The sequence below is a fragment of the Salminus brasiliensis genome, chromosome 20 (genome assembly GCF_030463535.1).
Source record: "Salminus brasiliensis chromosome 20, fSalBra1.hap2, whole genome shotgun sequence".
Classification (NCBI taxonomy): Eukaryota; Metazoa; Chordata; class Actinopteri; order Characiformes; family Bryconidae; genus Salminus; species Salminus brasiliensis.
The window spans coordinates 3,075,960-3,095,959 of record NC_132897.1 but is presented as its reverse complement, the minus strand read 5'-3'; the positions used below and the strand labels follow the sequence as shown (position 1 = coordinate 3,095,959).

The window sequence follows — 20,000 nt, the reverse complement described above, 5'->3', positions numbered from 1 at the left end:
CTGCTCATAATCACGCCTTAGTGATGCTGGGTGTGGCTGCCTGCCAGCACCGCACTACTGATGCCGGACGAGGCTGGAGTGCCCACTAGGGGGTCCGGCAATAATGAGGAAAAACAGGTGGTGTTCCTAGAAATTCCCAAATTCAACAGGCCGGAAGCTGGAAAGCACGACGAGAGGCCGGTCGGGTTCGACTGTGAACGAGTAGGGAAGAGAGGGAAGATGAGGGAAGGATGGAAAAGAGGACGGAGGCGAAAATGACAGGGGTTTGAGGAGCTGGCGGGAACGAGGGAGAGATGATTTGTTTGGGATAGAGAGAGGAGGGAGACGCTGCACGGGACGAGAGAGGTGAAGACAGAGAGAGAGAGAGAGAGAGAGAGAGAGAGAGAGAGTGAATGGGGTTCATGTAGTAGAGGGGGTGGGAGTGGAGGAGAAAACGATGCTAAATTACTATTGTGTGTGAGGTGTGGTGTGTGTGTGTGTGTGTGTGTGTGTGTGTGTGTGTGTGTGTGTTGTGATGAAATAAACGTTTAGATTCGGAGGCTCATACTTTTGCAAATTGCCTCAGATAACAATGTCAGACAAACACAGAGAGTAATTTGTATCCCTCACACAATCACACACACACACACTTGCACACACTCCCCCTCACACACACTCACTCACCCTCACACACACTCACACACTCTAAAAAGAGGTGAGATCCTTTTCCTCCACTTCTCTCAGCTCAGAAAAATAACCTCCGGCAGTTCTCCCTCTCTCTCTCTCTCTCTCTCTCTCTCTCGCTCTCTCTCGCTCTCTCTCTCTCTTTCTGTGTGTGTGTGTGTGTGTGGGTGTGTGTGTTGGATAAAGTGCAGGCTGTAGAAAGGAACAGACTGGATATTGCAGACACAAAGCTATACCCCCCCCCCCCCCCCCACCTCTCTCTCTTACGTTCACTCTGTGTGTCTTTCTCTCTTTTCTCTCTCTCTCTTTCTCTCTTTTGTTAGTCTCTCTCTATCTCACTCGCTCGATTTCTATCTCTCTCTCTAGTCTCCCTCTCCATTTGTCTCTCTACCTCTCGCTTGCTCTCTTTAGTCTTTCTCTCTCTCTCTCTCTCTCTCTCTCTTTCCATCTTTAGTCTCCTTAGTCTCTCTCTCTCTATCTCTCTCTCTCTCTAGTCTCCTTAGTCTCTCTCTCTCTCTCTCTCTCTCTCTCTCTATCTCTCTCTCTCTCTCTCTCTTTCCATCTTTAGTCTCCTTAGTCTCTCTCTCTCTATCTCTCTCTCTCTCTAGTCTCCTTAGTCTCTCTCTCTCTCTCTCTCTCTCTCTCTCTCTCTCTATCTCTCTCTTTCCATCTTTAGTCTCTTTAGTCTCTCTCTCTCTCTCTCTCTAGTCTCCTTAGTCTCTCTCTCTCTCTCTCTCTCTCTCTCTCTCTCTCTCTCTCTCTCTAGTCTCCTTAGTCTCTCTCTCTCTCTCTCTCTCTCTATCTCTCTCTCTCTCTTTAGTCTCCTTAGTCTCTCTCTCTCTCTCTCCCTTACTCTCTCTACCTCTAGCTCGCCCTCTTTTTTTTAAGTCTCTCTCTCTCTCAGTGGGAGATGTAAAGGATGGAGGGATGCGGTGGATGAGGAGGGGTGGATGAGGAGCACTGGATGAGGAGCGGTGGATGAGGAGAGGTGGATGAGGAGGGGTAGATGAGTAGCAGTGAAGGAGGAGGGGTGGATGAGGAGCGGCGGATGAGGAGCTGAGGATGAGGAGCGGTGGATGAGGAGCAGTGGATGAGGAGGGGTGGATGAGTAGCAGTAAAGGAGGAGGGGTAGATGAGGAGGGGTGGATGAGGAGCAGTGGAGGAGGAGCAGTGGATGAGGAGGGGTGGATGAGGAGAGGTGGATGAGGAGCAGTGGATGAGGAGCGGTGGATGAGGAGCGGTGGATGAGGAGAGGTGGATGAGGAGAGGTGGATGAGGAGCAGTGGATGAGGAGAGGTGGATGAGGAGGGGTGGATGAGGAGAGGTGGATGAGGAGAGGTGGATGAGGAGCGCTGGATGAGGAGCGCTGAATGAGGAGGGGTGGATGAGGAGCGGTGGATGAGGAGCAGTGGATGAGGAGCGCTGGATGAGGAGCGGTGGATGAGGAGCAGTGGATGAGGAGCAGTGGATGAGGAGGGGTGGATGAGGAGAGGTGGATGAGGAGGGGTGGATGAGGAGCGGTGGAGGAGGAGGGTTGGATGAGGAGGGAAGGAAGGAGTGACTGTGGACAGAGTGGGAAGTTTAGGTGGGAAAGTCATCGTCGGGGAGGAGGAAGAGGAGGAGGAGGAGGAGGAAGAGGAGGATCACTGTAACTGTATTTGGACACACACTCACACACTCCTGATCTAATAGGTGCTGAGAGTGTGAGGAGACGGGGAGACGCTGGCTGTCGGGTTTGGGGCGGTGCTGATGGCCGCAGCGAGGCTCGGGAGGAGCTCCGTGTCCGGATCTGTTTGTGCAGCGCCGCCTCTCTGACTCTCTTTTGCTCTCCCACCCGCAGAAAGCCAGAGCAAAAGTTTGGGTACCCTGCGTGGTCAGTACTTGGTCAGTACAGCCCCTGTCCAAATGTTTGTGGACACCCCATTTAATGAATGCATTATTCGGCCACTGTAAGCTGCTCCCATTGCTGACACAGATGTGCAAATGCACGCAGGCACACACACACACACACACACACACACACGCACATATGTACTGCCAATAGAATAGGACTCTCTGGAGCAGATGAACCTACTAGCACCATGCCAAACATGAGCAGTGGAAGAACTGTGGAAGTCTCTGGAACGATGGATGGATAGATGGATGGATGGTGCTCCGGGAGTTGGGAGCCCAGTGTTCCGACATTCCGGGCTGCATCCCGGACACGGGGTGTGTACGGAGCGGGGCGAGTGGAGCTTTAGCGATGCTTCCAGACTCTGTAAAGTGCTGGAAGTGAGGAGAGGCAGTTTTTTCTCCGGTTACGAAGTTACCGTTTCAGAAGAGCGAGGAAGTGCTTATACACTACAGACGCTTACACAGCAGCTAAATGTACCACCCATTACACACACATTCTCACACACACTCTCACACACACTGGATGTTCTGGAAATCTGATACGGCCTCTTACTGTCATCTCATCCCACCTTCAGATCAAACAGCACATCCTCTATCGATCTCCCTCCCTCGCTCTCTCGCTCGCTCTTATCTTCTCGTAAATTTCTCTCCCTATCTCTCCTTTCTCTGTCCTTTTCTCACCACCCGCCCCCCCCCCCGCCCCCCTTATCTATCTCTATCTCTCCCTCGGTTTTCTCTGCTCCTTCGTATCTCGCTCTTCCCTTTCTCTCATTTCTTTTCTACCTCTCTCTCTCTCTCTCTCTTTTTTTTCTACCCCTCTGTCTCTCCTTTCTCTCTCCTTTTCTCACCCCTACCCCCCCACCCCGCCGCCCTCCCTCTCTTTATCTATCTCTCCCTCGGTTTTCTCGCTCTATCCTTTCTTTTTCTTTCTTTTCTACATCTCTCTCTCTCTCTATCACTCTCTCTCTCACTCACACTCTCTCTCTCTCTCCCTTCTTTTCTGCCCCCCCTCTCTCTCTCTTCCTCTCTCTCCCTCTTTGTCTCCCTCTCTCTCCCCCTCCTTTTTTGTTTCTTCACTCTCTCTCTCTTTTTGTTCTGTTCTCTCTCTCCCTTTTAATGTCTCTCTCTCCTTACTCTATCCTTTCTCTCCTTTCTTTTCTACCTCCCTCTATCACTCTCTTTCTTTTTTTTCTACATCTCTCTCTCTCTCTCTCTCTCTCTCTCTCTCTCTTTGTCTCCCTCTCTCTCCCCCTCCTTTTTTGTTCCCTCTCTCACTCTCCCTCTCTCTCTCTCTTTTCTACCCCTCTATCTCTCCTTTCTCTATCTCTCTCTCTCTCTCTCTCTTCCTCTCTCACTCTTTATCTGTCTACCTCTCTCGCCCACTCCTTTCTCTCTTCCTTTATATCTCACTTTATCCTTTTATCCCGTCTCTCCGTATTTCTTTCTTTCCCTCCCCGCCCCCCCTGCCCCATTGATCCTGTGTGTGTGTGTGTGTGTGTGTGTGTGTGTGTGTATACAGTGGCTGCTGCTGTGCCACCTCAGCACGATTCCCCATTAGTGTGTTTGTCCCAGAATGACAGAGCAGCTAAACGAGTCCAGACACCCGTCTGTCTCCTCGCCCCCCTCTCCCAAGTGCGGGAAGTGGGGCGAGAGAAAAGGGGAAACGACATCCATTTATACCATCAGAGAGGGTGAGCGAGCGAGAGAGAAAGAGAGAGAGAGAGAGAGAGATATGAAAGAGGATGGAATGAGTGGAGGGGGGCGAGACACATAGAGTTAGACAGATAAAAAGGGAGAGAGAGACTGAAAGAAAGAAGAGACCGTGAGAAAAGAGAGAGAGAGAGAGTAGGGGGGAAGAGAGACAGCTAGATGAAGTGGAGAGCCAGAGAGGAGAGTTACTTCTCCTGAGGCTGCAGTGGGCGTCCTGCTCTGAGCCTGTTAGCATATTAGCATGCTAAAGTGTTAGATCAGACAGAGGGAGGCTACTCAGATAGCCCAGAGCACACACATACACACCTCACGAGAGAGAGAGAGAGAGAGAGAGAGAGAGAGGGAGAGGGAGTGCGCAAGAGAACAATTTAAGCTCCCTGAGGGCTCAGTGGGAAGGAATTAGTGGATGAACTTCGGAAGAGAAGCTGCTATTCAGAATACAGAACACAAAAGAGTGGGCGGTGTGTGTGTGTGTGTGTGTGTGTGTACAGCAGCAGTCTTACGATGCTATATTGTGTTTCCAGTCCTTTTTAAATTAACTGCAAGAACACTGCGTTCTCCAGAACCCACTACACTACACCAATCAGCCATAACAATAAAACCACCTCCCCTAACTGTGTGGAGGTCCTGACCCACTGAGACCTCCAAAGGCATCCTGTGGTATCTGAGCTCCTCCAGACCATGCAGAAGATCCTTTAAGGTCTGTAAGTTGTGAGGTGGGACCTCAATGAGCATCAGTAAGAGCCTTAGGTGCCCATGACCCTTTGGGTTGGTAGTGACCACTGCATACCAGTAGACCCCACAAGACCTGCCTGTCCGTGTTTCCTGCTTTTGACACGTCACCCAGCAGAACTGGCGGAAGGCTCCTGTGGGACTGAGCTACAGGATTACCGCCAGTGTTTCCGCTGTAGCTGCTGCTGTTCTGCGGCTGCAGTAGTGTGTGCAGAAGCGGATGTGTTCATGTGTACAGCCTAATCATCACATATCTCATGTTACGTGAGCCAGAGATGCACACACACACACACACACACACACATAGATGTATATATATATATATATATATATATATACCTATGATTATATAATTTGTATAATCTTATTGCTTAGACTTATTATATAACCTTATATATATATATATATGTGTGTGTGTGTGTTTAAGTTTCAGTAGTATATGTAATATTAATATGCCCCCTATATATTACATATTTATACTATATAAATTCCCATATACTGTATTAATTTATCCCATATGTACTTTATATTTGTTAGTACCTATATGTAATGTTAATATATCCCATGTGTTTTATATATATCAATACTCATATAGAATATTAAAATATCCCATATGTATTAAATAGATGTGCATATCTATATACAATTATAAGATATCCCATATGCATTATTTATTTTAGTAACAATAATTATAGTATTATATAGTATTAATATAGTATATTAATATAGTACGTTTGTGTAAACTTCTGTTAGTGTTTATATGTAATAATATATCTCATATGTGTTATATACTTAATACCTATATACAATAATAGTATATAGTATTATATGTCAATACCTACTTATATACTAAGGTCAGTACATATATGTAATATTAATGTCATATATGTAATATCATAAAATGTAATATCAATATTGTATATAAAAAGTGATATATATACATATATATATTTCATATTTCATCCCATTTTAATTGATGTGTTATATCAATTATATATATATATATTTTATTTATATGTAAATATATTTATATCAGTAAATATATATATATTTGTTAGTACCTATATGCTCATATACAATATTAGTTCAGTAACTATATTCAACCTATAAATCACAATACCTATATCCAGTATTAAGCTGTCCCATATGTATTATATATTTATTTGTGCCAATATATAATTTTAATATACCCTGTATGTATTATGTCAATGCCTATTTACAGTATTATATATATATATATATTTCTGTCCTGACAATGTGCTAAATCAAACACACACACACACACACACACAGTGCAGGCTGAGTTAATGAGTACAGCACTGCCGTTAGCCAGTTTGATTGAGCTTGTAACACATGCCGCATCATTGCCAGGTCAGAGAGGCTATCCTGGCTTTCTCTGGGGTGGGGTAGTACAGGGGCACACGTGTCTGGCCAGGTTTTGAAACACACACACACCCGGATCACACACACACACACACACACACACACACACACAGTGTGTCACAGTGTTCTTTTAAGCCTCATTAAAACAGCTGACAGCACAAGGTCAGAGTGAGTGAGAGAGAGAGACAGACACCTCATTCAGACAGAGAATGAGAGATTTAGAGATAGAGAGAGATTTAGTGATAAAGGGGGAGAGAGAGAGAGAGAGAGCGGTGGGAGAGATGGGAGAGATGGGAGAGTTTGTGCATTTAAAAGAATAGAAGAGCTGAAAGCGAGAGAGGTCAAGAGACAGAGGGACTAAGTGGCAGCAGAGACAATTATACAAAGCGGTCAATCTTTCAGTGACCCTCATTTTACATCTCCCTCTCTGTCTTTATCTCCCTCTCTGTCTGTCTCTCTCTCTCTCTCTCTCTCTCTCTCTCTGCATGGGTCGACTTAGTGTTAAAGGTCTCTCAGGTGGAGAGAGGGTCTTTATCAGCCGTGGATCATTCCTGCATTCATGCTGATTTAAACTACACACATTCAAAATTCATACTGGATTAAATCACCACATCCTCGCCACGGGCAATACTGTCAAACCTGTATCCGGCACATGCTGCAGATTCATACTGGATTCATATTGGTCCATTCATATGATTATTACTGGCAGACTTTAAAACCTGCGCACCATGCAGATTCATACTGGACGAAAACCACACCACAATCTTACTGTCAGACTGAAAAAACAAGAAATATTAGACATTTATACTGGATTGCAACCACTGTACAATTACTAATGTCCGATTGAGAACCACATACACAGCAGATTCATACTGGATCAGTATCACTTCACCTGTCTTACTGTCAAACTGAGAACTACACAAACTGTAGATTCATACTGGATTGAAATCAGTCTACAATTGTTGCTGTCAGACTGAGACCAAAAATACACTGCAGATTCATACTGGATTGAAATCAGTCTACAGTTATTACTGTCAGACTGAGAACTACACACACTGGAGATTCATACTGGATTGAAATCACTCTACAATTGTTATTGTCGGACTGTGAAAAATACACACACACCCAAATTCATACTGGATCAAAATCACTCTACAGTTGTTGCTGAAAGACTGAAAACCACAAACACACAGCAGATTCATACTGGATCAAGCTCACTTCACATGTATATCTGTCTGATTGTGGAAAGTACACATACCTTAAATTCATACTGGATCAGTAACACTTCACTTTTGTTACAAAGAATCTGAGAACTACACAAACTGTAGATTCATACTGGATCAAAATCACTCTACAGTTGTTGCTGAAAGACTGAAAACCACAAACATACAGCAGATTCATACTGGATCAAGCTTACTTCACATGTATTACTGTCTGATTGTGGAAAGTACACATACCTCAAATTCATACTGGATCAGTATCACTTTACATTTGTTACAAAGAATCTGAGAACTACACAAACTGTAGATTCATACTGGATAAAAATCACTACAGTTGTTGCTGAAAGACTGAAAACCACAAACACACAGCAGATTCATACTGGATCAGTATCACGTCACATGTATTACTGTCAAACTGAGAACTACACAAACTGTAGATTCATACTGGATCCAAATCAGACGGAGATGCAGAGGTTGGTGAATTGTAGGCTGTAAGCTTCTGATGCATGTCTGGGGTACCACGTCTGGACCCAAGAGGTTTTGAGGTCAGTCTGGGACGGGAAGTGGACGGATCTGCTGGTGCAGCTGATCAAACTCCATCTGATTACCAGACTGTCATCGACTCCCATTGGCTAATCAAACAAAGCGCAACTTGCCAGCACATTGCTGAAGCTCAGCACACACACACACACACACACACACACACACACAGACAGACACACACACACACACACAGTTAACAAGCGTGCACGAGCTGTCACACTCCCACTCTTTCACACACTCCCACTTCCAACACCATCAGTCACACTTAGAGCTCACACACATGCACACACAGCCTGATGGGAAACACACATACGCACTGGTTTTCAGAGAACCGCCTCCCACCCCCCCAAACACACACACACACACACACACTTGCCAGATGAATGGTCTGTCACCAGCAGAGCAGACCAAACACAGCACTTAAAAGCAACAGACAAGTGTGAGGGGGTGGGGTTTGTAACAGGATAGGTTGAGGTTACTGTGGGGTGGGTGGGGTTTACTGTGGAGTGGGTGATGTGAGGGTTTTAGGAAGGTTGTGGCTTTAGTGTGAGAGAGGTTGGTGTTCAGGACGCCACTAGTGGAGTTCATGGTGAGACTGGTGGTGTTTAAGGTAAGACTGCTGGGTTTTCTGATGGTGTTGATGGTGTGGTGGGTGGGGTTTATAATGAGAGGTGGAGTTTATTATGAGATTAATGAGATTTAGCATGGGATTGGTGTTTATGGTGACATGAGTGGGGTTCGTTATGAGGTAGAGGAGGGTTTGTGATGAGATTTTTTAGGTGAGTTTTGGTTGAAATGGGTGGGGTTTGAATGAGGTGGGTGGGGCATATAACTAGATGGGTGTGGCTTAACATAAGGTAGATGGGTTTTGTGATGAGATTGCTGGTGTTTATGCAAATGTGGGTGGGCTTTTGTTATAATCAGTGTGACATGTATGATGATATTGGTCAGTTTTGGTTAAAATGGGTGGAGTTGGGACCAGTGGGGGTGGGGCTTACATAGGGGTAGTGGATTTTGTGATGAGGTTGGTGTTGTTTTGGACACGATGGGTGGAGCTTATGATTACACTGTTGGGATTTTTGCTTAATGAGGTTTGTGTTCAGGGTGACGTGGGTGTGGTTTAATATGAGGTAGGCGGGATTATGATGAGTATATGCTAAAATCAGTGGGGGTTTTAATGAGGTGGGTGGGGCATGTGACTGGATGGGTAGGGTTTATCACAAGGTAGGTGGGCTTTGGGATGAGCTAGGTGGGGTTTATGATGAGATGGGTGGGGCTTACCATGAGGCAAATGGGCTTTGTGATGAGGTTGCTGGTGTTCATGGGAATATGGGCGGAGCTTATGATATTAATTAATGAAATTAATTAATGAGCACTTCAGTGGGGGTTTGGAATGAGTTGGGTTGAACATGTGACTGGTTGGATTGGGCTTTGTGAAGAGGTGGGTGGTGTTTAGTAGGAAATGGGTGGAGCTTATGTTTATACTGTTGACTTTTATACTGATAGGCGTGGTTTATCATGAGGTAGGCGGGATTATGATGAAACTGCTGAGCTGATATTAAGGGCAGAGTTTACAGTGAAGTGGGTGGAGTTTAGGACGAGATCGATGTGGGTTGGGGTGGTTCCGATGGTCTAGATGGGCGGAGCTTGTGATCAAATCAGTGAGATGTATAATGAGATTGGTGTATATGAGCACATCGGTGGCGGGTTGGAATGAGTTGGGTTGAACATGTGATTGGTTGGATTGGGCTTAGTGATGTAGAGGGGTGGTGTTTAGTAAAAATGGGTGGAGCTTATGATTATACTATTGGGATTTATAGTGAATATAAATTGTGGTATTATGATGATGATTTAATGAGTTTACAGTGAAGTGGGTGGAGTTTAGGATGAGGTCGGTGTGGATGGGGGGGTTCCGATGGTGTTTTGGACTAGATGGGTGGACTATGGGATGAATTTGACCAGGTTTTTGCTGAATCATAAATGAAATGGGGTTATAAGGTGGGGTTATATTGAGATGGGCGGGGCTTGTGGTTCCACTGGCTTGTTTTAGAACGGGACAGGTGTTAACTTCTCTCTCTTTTTGAAGGCTGAGGCTATAGGCCATTAGGTCAGTGGAAAGGTCACGACCTTAAGGGAGGTCTGCAGCCTCCCTGTCCTACCGGGTTGAGTAAAAATGAGCTGGGCGAGTCGTCTTTTCGACTGTTTTAGGAGAGATTAAGGCGGGGTACGGCGTGTGGGTGCATCTGTTTTGGTGCGTGCTTTGTTATGAATTGTGCAATCTGTTCCGGCACAGATATAAATACTAATCCTGCATGCAAATGAAGTGCTCGGAAGACTCTCTTTTGCCATCTTATTTAAACACAGAACAGTTTAGTAGTTTATTTGCGGGCGAATGTGATTTAATGCCGCGTGCTTTGCGATGTAACAGCCTCTCGCGTCAGTTTACGGCTTGCTGTTGTGCATATATGTCTTTTGGCTCGGCTTTCTGTTTGGCCCGGTTCTGAATTGGTTGGTGTTATACAGTGATTCCTGGCTTCGGGCCATGCCTGGCTGGGGAGCTCTGAAATTGCCCTTGTGGTGAAATAACTGTGGATTAGAACTGAGTATTTACTTTCAGTGCTTCTCAAAGCGACTCTCCAAACAGAAGAAAGAGAGCCGAGGAGTACTTTTAAGGGACACTCGGACGATACCTCTGAGGTAACCCCGAGCATTTGGCCCAAAACCGCTACAAATTAGTACATCAGGGCCGGATCGGGCACCCTTGAAGGTACATCTATTTTAATTGTGCCTTGGGGACGCTCGCTACCTTCGTCCCGCTCCTCTGAGTGATGGCGTTAGGATGTTGACTGGCTTTTCTTGCACCTCCGGCTTGCCACTGGGCTTTGTGTGACTTCAGAGGAGGAAGGGATGATGGAGGGAAGGAAGGAAGGAAGGAGGGAGCGAGGGAGGGAGGGAGGGAGGAAGGGAGGGAGGGAGGGGGGGGGGTTGCCTTGAGCGTGAGATCTTAGCGGTGGGACGGTGTGTTTGTGTTTCGTGCCCCCCCTCCCCCCCATCCCTTACACTGGAGAGCTAATTACGACATCCGACCTTCGGCTCACTTTGTCCGTCTTTCAGGTCCACAGCGACCCCCCTCTGGGTTGCCTGGTGGGGTCAGAAGGTTGCGGGTCAGAAGGTTGGTGGGTTTAGTTTGGATAAGAGGAGGGTACGCTAGCTAACCCTCGCTAACAGGAAGTGGACAGGGAGTGGGCGTACATTTTAAAAACATTGGTTAAGTACGCTATATGGACAAAAGTATTGGGACACCAGCTCATTCATTGGTAAATCAAAGGAATGCTGCCTTTGTTGGAGTAACTGTCTCTAGTGACAAGAGCGTTCGTAGTTCGTAAGGTCAGGATGTTGGATGATCACCAACACCACCACCACCACCACCACCACCCCACCTAATCCCAAACCAACTCCCCAACTCTTCCCAAAAGTACTGGATGGAGCTCCACCACCATCATTCAAAAGAACACAGCTCTTCCACTGCTCCACAGCTCCTCAAAGCATGGTGCCAAAAGGTTCATCCTGGTAGATCTGCTTTAGAGAGTCCTAATCTATTGGCAGTACTTCTCTACAGGGACTGTGTCAGCAGTGGGTGCAGCTAAGCTAAGTAGCTGAAGGAATTCATTAGAAAGGGTGTCCACAAACATTTGTACACTCTGGAATCCTCTACAACCTTGCTCACCATTTGGGGCTCATCTGAAGTCCACCAAAGGTGTTGACCCCTACATAAGCCATTTTTTACTTTTTGATGAAATTTGAATCTGACACTTCTTTACATTATGTCAGAATTTTATTATGAACAGACCAATAGAAATGCTCCAAAATGACTAAAATTTAAATATATTTACATTGACTTCCATTGAAAGGTGAGAGGGTTTTTCCCTCCTCCTGTAAAGTTGCCATTTTGGAGGATATATTGGGGATGTAAAGGTACGAGTCCGTTGTGATTGAAGGCTAATCCTGTGTTGCCTGTTGGGGTCAGAAGGTTGAAGGTCAGACAGTTTGTGGGCTTTGTTTGGATTAGAGGAGGCTACGCTAACCCTAGCCGACAGGGTGTGGGCAGTGATTGGACGTACGCCAACATTCAAAACAGTTTGACTGATTTGCCATATTTCTGACTGCTGTCATTTTTACTGATACGTCTGTTTAGACGTTTTAGAAACTACACACTGAAGGATGTTTTCAATGTCCTGTTAATATTTATAATATTTTAGGAACAAGAAGTTAATAAATGTGCTTAAAACTTGGTGGACTCACTACCCACTGATAAGTAACCCGGCACTGTGTAAGTAGTGAACTGGAGGTACTGAAAGTGTAAATATAAAATCAGTGTAGAGTTTCCATTTTACAATTTAAAATCAATGTTTTAATTTCTATATAAAATTAGTGTAAGAGTTTTAATTTCTATATAAACTTAGTGTAAGGGTTTTAATTTCTATATAAAATTAGTGTAAGGGTTTTAATTTCTATATAAAATTAGTGTAAGGGTTTTAATTTCTATATAACATTAGTGTAAAAGTTTTAATTTCTATATAAAATTAGTGTAAGAGTTTTAATGCCTATGTAAAATTAGTCTAAGAGTTTTAATTCCTATATAAAATTAGTGTAAGAGTTTAAATTTTTATGTAAAATTAGTGTAAGAGTTTTAATTTCTATATAAAATTAGTGTAAGAGTTTTAATTTCTATATAAAATTAGTGTAAGAGTTTTAATGCCTATGTAAAATTAGTCTAAGAGTTTTAATTCCTATATAAAATTAGTGTAAGAGTTTTAATTTTTATGTAAAATTAGTGTAAGAGTTTAAATTTTTATGTAAAATTAGTGTAAGAGTTTTAATTTCTATATAAAGTTAGTGTAAGAGTTTTAATTTTTATATAAAATCGATGAGTTTTCATTTACATAGTTTTAAGTTTAGGGATCAAATATCAGTTTTTCAGTTTACAAAATTAAAAATAAATCAGTGTAAGAGTTTTAAATTAATTTAATGAAATGATAAAATCTACATAAAGTCATTTATGATTTTATGATTTTTTGATTACATTTAAGATTTTTAAATGTAATATAAAAGTAAAAATATAAATAAAAAGAGTTTTAATTTTAGAGCTAAAATCAAGTTCATTTTAAATATAAAAGTGTTTAGATAGTTTTAAGTTTAGGTATCAAATCAATGTATCAGTTTACAAAATGTGTAAAGAGTTTTAATTGATATATAAAATCTTGTATAAAATATAAAATGTTTTCAAAGTTTTCTTAATTTAAATTGTAATTATAAAATCTGTTTTTCAAGTCTTATTTTTAAATATGAAAACAGTGTGGAAGTTCAGATTTAAACATATAATCTGTGATACATGATATAATGATATAATGTAATATATCATGATATATTATATTATTGATATATTATATATCACATATATATTTAAATCTGAACCTCCATACTGTTTTCATATTTAAAAATATTGTAAGTATATTATATCATGTATATATTATGTACATGATATATTATACTATGATATAATATAGAAGTATATATTATATATTATAATTAAATAAGTAATTAAAAAGGTTTTTATTTTTTAATATATAAAGAGTTTTAGTTTTATATAAATATATGAACTTAATGTTTGTTTAATATTAAAATCAGTGTAAGAATTTTTATATTTTCCATGTCTCCAAATGTTAAGGCTTAAACCTGGTGTGTTTTATGACTATAAATGTATTAAAGTGTTGATAGAACCTGTAGCCGTTTCCTCCACCTCCTACCTGCTACCAACAGCATACCTGCACTTACCTGCAACACAAACCGTGGGACACGAGTTAGCGAGTCCCAGCTTTTAAACATCCGTCCCAAACTGTTCCAGAAGGGACCGTGAGCGGGTCAGCTCAGAGGGGTTGGGCGACTGGTCATCTCTCGGCGCTTGACCCCTTTTTCCCGACATCCACGCTGGCCAGCGGAATAAACATGACCAGTTGTTTTCCTCAGGGAGAAGGCTGAATCAAAACACACTGTCCCTGGCACACATAACACACACACACACTCACACACACACTCTGAGCGTTTGTCCTCTGTCTTTCAACACTGGCCAAAATAGCGAGCCCTGCTTTTGTCAGGGCGTAATTTGATATAATAGGGCCGTGTCGTCTCTAATTTGTAGGCGGTAATTAGCGCACTAGTGAAAACCCTTCTCCCAAAAGCAGCCGCCAGAAAGGTCATTCAGCCCCGGCTGCAGGACGAGCGGGACTTTTTCCTCCGGCTCTTTTCTGCAGTCAGGAAAGCTCGCCCCCCCCCCCCCCCAACTCTAGGAAGCTGAGTGGGGTGTTTTTTTCGGAGCTCTGGGACGAGGCCTTTTGAACCTCCTGTTCAGTTTGCACAGCATCACTCTACCTCCAGCTCGTTCCTTCCAGCAAACACAAAGAAAGCTCACATTTAAAAGCTGAAGGCTGCAGCTCCAGCCCCCTGCGGCAAGCAGAGCAAAGGCTACAGGATGGATTTTTAAATCCCGCTCGGATTCTGCCAAACGCCACCTCCTACAGTAGCACTGGCTGGCAGGATCCTTCCTGCATCCTTTGCAGACCTCCACGAGTAGTATTAGTAGCATCCTGCCCCAAGAACCACTCCCCCGCCCCCCACCTAGGGCTGGGTGGCAGGGAATGGCATGCTAAGCTAAGCTTTACTAGTAATACCATGTTTCCTAAGCCATGATTGGCTAGTCATGCTGTATGTCATAAGCTAGGATTGGCCAGTAGTATATGTCCTAAGATAGGATTGGCTAGTCGTGTCCTACTACTTGTGCTAGGATTGGCTAGTAGCACCCCTCTACTTGTGCTCGGATTGGCTAGTAGCATCCCTCTACTTGTGCTAGGATTGGCTAGTAGCACCCCTCTACTTGTGCTAGGATTGGCTAGTAGCATCCCTCTACTTGTGCTAGGATTGGCTAGTAGCATCCATCTACTTGTGCTAGGATTGGCTAGTAGTATCCCTTTACTTGTGCTAGGATTGGCTAGTAGCATCCCTCTACTTGTGCTAGGATTGGCTAGTAGCATCCCTCTACCTGTGCTCGGATTGGCTAGTAGCATCCCTCTACCTGTGCTCGGATTGGCTAGTAGCACCCCTCTACTTGTGCTAGGATTGGCTAGTAGCATCCCTCTACCTGTGCTAGGATTGGCTAGTAGCATCCCTCTACCTGTGCTAGGATTGGCTAGTAGCATCCCTCTACCTGTGCTAGGATTGGCTAGTAGCATCCCTCTACCTGTGCTAGGATTGGCTAGTAGCATCCCTCTACTTGTGCTAGGATTGGCTAGTAGCATCCCTCTACTTGTGCTAGGATTGGCTAGTAGCATCCCTCTACCTGTGCTAGGATTGGCTAGTAGCATCCCTCTACCTGTGCTAGGATTGGCTAGTAGCATCCCTCTACTTGTGCTAGGATTGGCTAGTAGCATCTCTCTACTTGTGCTAGGATTGGCTAGTAGCATCCCTCTACTTGTGCTAGGATTGGCTAGTAGCATCCCTCTACCTGTGCTAGGATTGGCTAGTAGCATCCCTCTACCTGTGCTAGGATTGGCTAGTAGCATCCCTCTACCTGTGCTAGGATTGGCTAGTAGCATCCCTCTACTTGTGCTAGGATTGGCTAGTAGCATCCCTCTACCTGTGCTAGGATTGGCTAATAGCATCCCTCTACCTGTGCTCGGATTGGCTAGTAGCATCCCTCTACTTGTGCTAGGATTGGCTAGTAGTATCCCTCTACCTGTGCTCGGATTGGCTAGTAGCATCCCTCTACCTGTGCTAGGATTGGCCCAGTAAAAGCCTGTATCGTAAGCTAGGATTGGCTTCTAGATTCCACTACTTGGGCTAGGATTGGCTAGTGGGATCCCATACACAGTACCTTATCGCTAATCCTTAATAATTTCCCAGATAAGATTGGGATAAACTGCAGAATCCCACATTCCTCAAACTCCTTTCTTTCTCTTTGTCCAGTAAAACGGTTACTGCACTGCGTCGTGCCACAACCCCCACCCCCCTCCACCTCCCCACCCCACCTCCCCACCCCTCCCAAATCGATCCAATAAAAGAGGTCGAGCACACGGGTACTGATACCTGCGACCTGTCCATTACTGACAAGCGATTTGCTGCAAATCGGCCGTGATCTCTGAAGGTGTTTTTCTTCCCTCATCTTCTTTCAGCAATAAAAGAAAAATCTAATAAAATAAGGCAAAACTGAAATCGATAGCCGTGAGATTGTTGTTGCTCGGTCCTGCATTTCAATTTCTGTAAATGGCAGATGGAGCGCAGACGGGGAGAGCTGCTTATCGGGCCTCCACCTTTTTTTTTTTCTCTCTCTCTCTTTTTTACCCTTTCAGTTTTTTCCCTTTCCCTTATCTCTCCCAGTAAAAAAAACACACCACACCTGACCTTTAGTGCACGCTTAACACTCAACGGGTTCCGCGGAGAACCCTGCAAATGGTAGCTACTCTTTGATTCGGCTTTTTTAAGCTGCCGCACAAACAGGTGGGTCGTGATGATTAGACCAGGTTTAGACCTGCTAATGCTGCTAATGGCATCACACCATCAGTATGCATGTGCATTACCGTCCCACCAACCTCCTTGGTAGCTCGCCAGTGGCCCGGTGGCTAGTAACACGTTCTGCAATATGCAGCCAGCGATTATGATTCCCAGCACCTCTCCTGTTTCAGAGATGGGCCTCCCAGCATGTTTGACACGTCCCCTCATAAGCGATGGTGAGGCAGCCAGTGTTGACGTTGCCTTGTGCTGACAAGCATTCACGGTTTAGTTGGTGCTCTGCCAAAACATTTCAATAGCGTTGTCGGGCTGCAGACTCTGTCATTAAATCGCCTTGACAGCAACACACACACACACACACACACACACACACACACTTTTAGCCAACCATCATTGTTCTAGGCCAATGGGACGAAGACATCTCATCTCCTAATAATCGTTCACCCTCTCTTTTTCTGCTCATACAGGCTGACCGAGGCGATTCCCAGCATCCTACGTCCAATCAGGACCATCTCTATCCACCCAGGATTACCAGTCGGCCAATCAGAACTCTAGCTCCAGCTGGAACCGCTCCTTCTCCTCTTCTCCACCCCTCACAGCCAGAACTGTCAGTTGGCCAATCATAATCCATACTGTCCATCTACCAACTTTGCTGGTCCAGAATTTCCAGTTGACCAATCAGAAAGTTGGAGCCTCATAACCAATAGGGAACAGCCAGTCAACGTCCTTATTGTCCAGCCAGAAGGACCAGTTCTCCAGTCAGAACCAACTTTGCTGATCCAGAACTGACAGAGTTTACTGACCAATCAGAACCCAGAACCATTGCACCAGTCGGGCCTACCCATATAACCAACAGTAACCACTTAGAACTGGTTCTCCAGTCCAGACGGTCTTTACTGACCCAGAACTACCATTCAGCCAATCAGAACCATTGCTCCAGTTAGAAATACCACCTCTGAACCCTTCATAACCACCAGTACCAAGCCAGAACTGCCATTTCTAATCCAGAACTGGTGGACAATTGTCCACCCGTAAGTCCAGACGTACCAGTTCTCCAATCAGAACCATCTTTACGGACTCAGAACTACCATTCGACCAATCGGAGGCATTGCTGTGGAGTTGTTGGAACAGCTCATTTTCCAATCAGAAGGAGAACCAAGAGAGATCCGGAGAAATGGGTGGGGCAAACGTCCTACTCGTGATGGTTCTGATTGGCCTAGACAAAGGAATGTGTGTCAACTGGAATCCAGTCCCACGCAAGACGGTCCGATACACTGGTGAGTTGTCTCTCTTTATCTCTCTCTCTCTCTCTCTCTCTCTCTCTCTCTCTCTCTTTATGTCTCTGCTCCGCCCACAAATGTCTTGTTATGTAGCTCCTGGTTCTAGGTAGGACAAACTGGCAAGATCCCATTTAATCCAGTATGAGAACCGGACGTTTACAAATGCACCAAAATTAGTTCTTCACACCTTAGAAATAAACAGGCAGCTCTTGTTACTATGCCTTTAAGACTCCTGTATGTAAATTGTGCCATGGTCTGGGCTGAAACACTCCTTGTAACTTCAGAATGAGCAGAAACCCATTGAAAAAGATGTTTATTCAAGGGTTCTTTAATGAATTTTGTGGTTTTGTGGTTCTAAATCTAGAACCCTGACAACTTAAAGAACCATTTCATTGCATTTAATGGTTCTTTGCCTGCTTTAACGACGGAAACCTTCTTGTGTATGGTCTTTTTTGAAGAACCTTTAAAAAATGAAACTACAAGAAGAGCTCAGGAGGTGGAAGAACCCTTTATTAGTAGAATGTAGAACCCTTTAGTGCAATGGAACCTATTTTGGATGTGGTTCTTTAAAGATTGTTTAAAAATGGCACCACAAATAGGGTTCACAGGGTTGAAGAACTCTTTATTAGTAGTATGTAGACCCCTTAGTGCAATGTAGACCCCTTAGTGCCATCTTAGATATGGTTCTCCGAAGTGCCTTTTAAAAATAGTACCACACATAGGGTTCAGAAGGTTGAAGAACCCTTTATTAGTAGTATGTAGAACCCTTTAGTGCAATGGAAGTCGTCTGAAGTGCCTTTTATAAATAGTACCACACATAGGGCTCAGAAGGTAGAAGAACCCTTTTTGGGTGCTATATAGAACCCATATGTGCAATAGAACCCCTTTGGATATGGTTCTTTAAAGAGCCTTTTAAAAATGGTACCACAAATAGGAATCAGTGGGTCGAAGAACCCTTTTTCAGTACTATATAGAACCCTTCAGTGTAGATTGCTGTATCTAATCTAATCTAAACAGGCTGTTTTCCTGTGTTTCCGTGCCTTTCAGATGCGGTGACTGTATGTAAATGAGCTTTGTGCTGATTGGCTACCCAGTTTTGTGCCTTGTTCAGAACACAGTCCTGACTAAAACACACCTGATAGGTTCAGTGTGAATGGGGGTGGAGCTAAACTGCTGTAGGCTGAATATGCAAATATTATATATATATATATATATATATGTTGTTATACGTGGATATGATTGGTTGGATTTGTCGATATGCAAATAGGTTGTTATGACATCACAAAAAAACAGTGCCTTTAAGAAGGCCTGGTTTATATGGACTGTGTGGAGCTCGCGTTTCTGGACGATGTCCACCTCTTTGATCTCGCAGTGAGAGACGCTGGGCTTTCCCTAATTCATTTTCCTGTTCAGGCGAAACCCGGAACCTCCGATTTCAGAACCGGGAAGACGGGTTCCTCCTCCTTTCAGCTTCTTTGTGCCCCTCGTCTCATACCTGCACTCTCTCTCTCTCTCTCTCTCTCTCTCTCTCTCTCTCTCCTTTACCTTTGTGTGGCTCTACCTGTCGGGGTGTTCTCTCCGGCTCTCTGGTGGGTGGTGGGTGGTGGGGTTTGGGGGCGTGAGCTGCTTTCTCAGGGTGATCGGGTTACTGCGGGCCTTTACTGCCTGGTGTATAAAAGCCCTCGCTCTTCCGTTCTTTCTCTCTCTCTCTCTCTCTCTCTCTCGCGCTCCATTTGTTCATGTTCTCCTTTAGTCCTCTTTTTCAGCACTTCCCCCTTCTGTGTGTGTGTGTGTGTGAGTGTGTGTGTGTGTGTGAGGGTATAAATGATATGCTTGTGGAAAGTGGAAAAATGTATTGACAGGCAGTCAACAGTGCACTAAAAAACATCGACTGGCATGCAACACACACGCACACATTCTCACACACACACACACACACTAACAAATAAAACAACAGATCAACACCAGCCTCTCTCTCTCACTTTCTCTCTCTCTCTGGTTAAATTTAAAGCTA

At 44.3% G+C, this 20,000-nt stretch overlaps 1 protein-coding gene across 2 annotated transcripts in view; it reads left to right on the top strand.

Annotated features, from left to right (window-relative positions):
• sema4c (sema domain, immunoglobulin domain (Ig), transmembrane domain (TM) and short cytoplasmic domain, (semaphorin) 4C) overlaps positions 1 to 20,000 on the top strand; it is a 97,464-nt gene that overhangs the window by 39,654 nt on the left and 37,810 nt on the right. For both annotated transcript variants that reach the window (XM_072665046.1, XM_072665047.1), the window contains exon 2: positions 17,174 to 17,983. In XM_072665046.1, coding sequence (XP_072521147.1) covers positions 17,881 to 17,983 — 103 coding nt within the window. In that variant the 5' untranslated portion in view covers positions 17,174 to 17,880. The remainder of the gene's footprint in view (positions 1 to 17,173; positions 17,984 to 20,000) is intronic.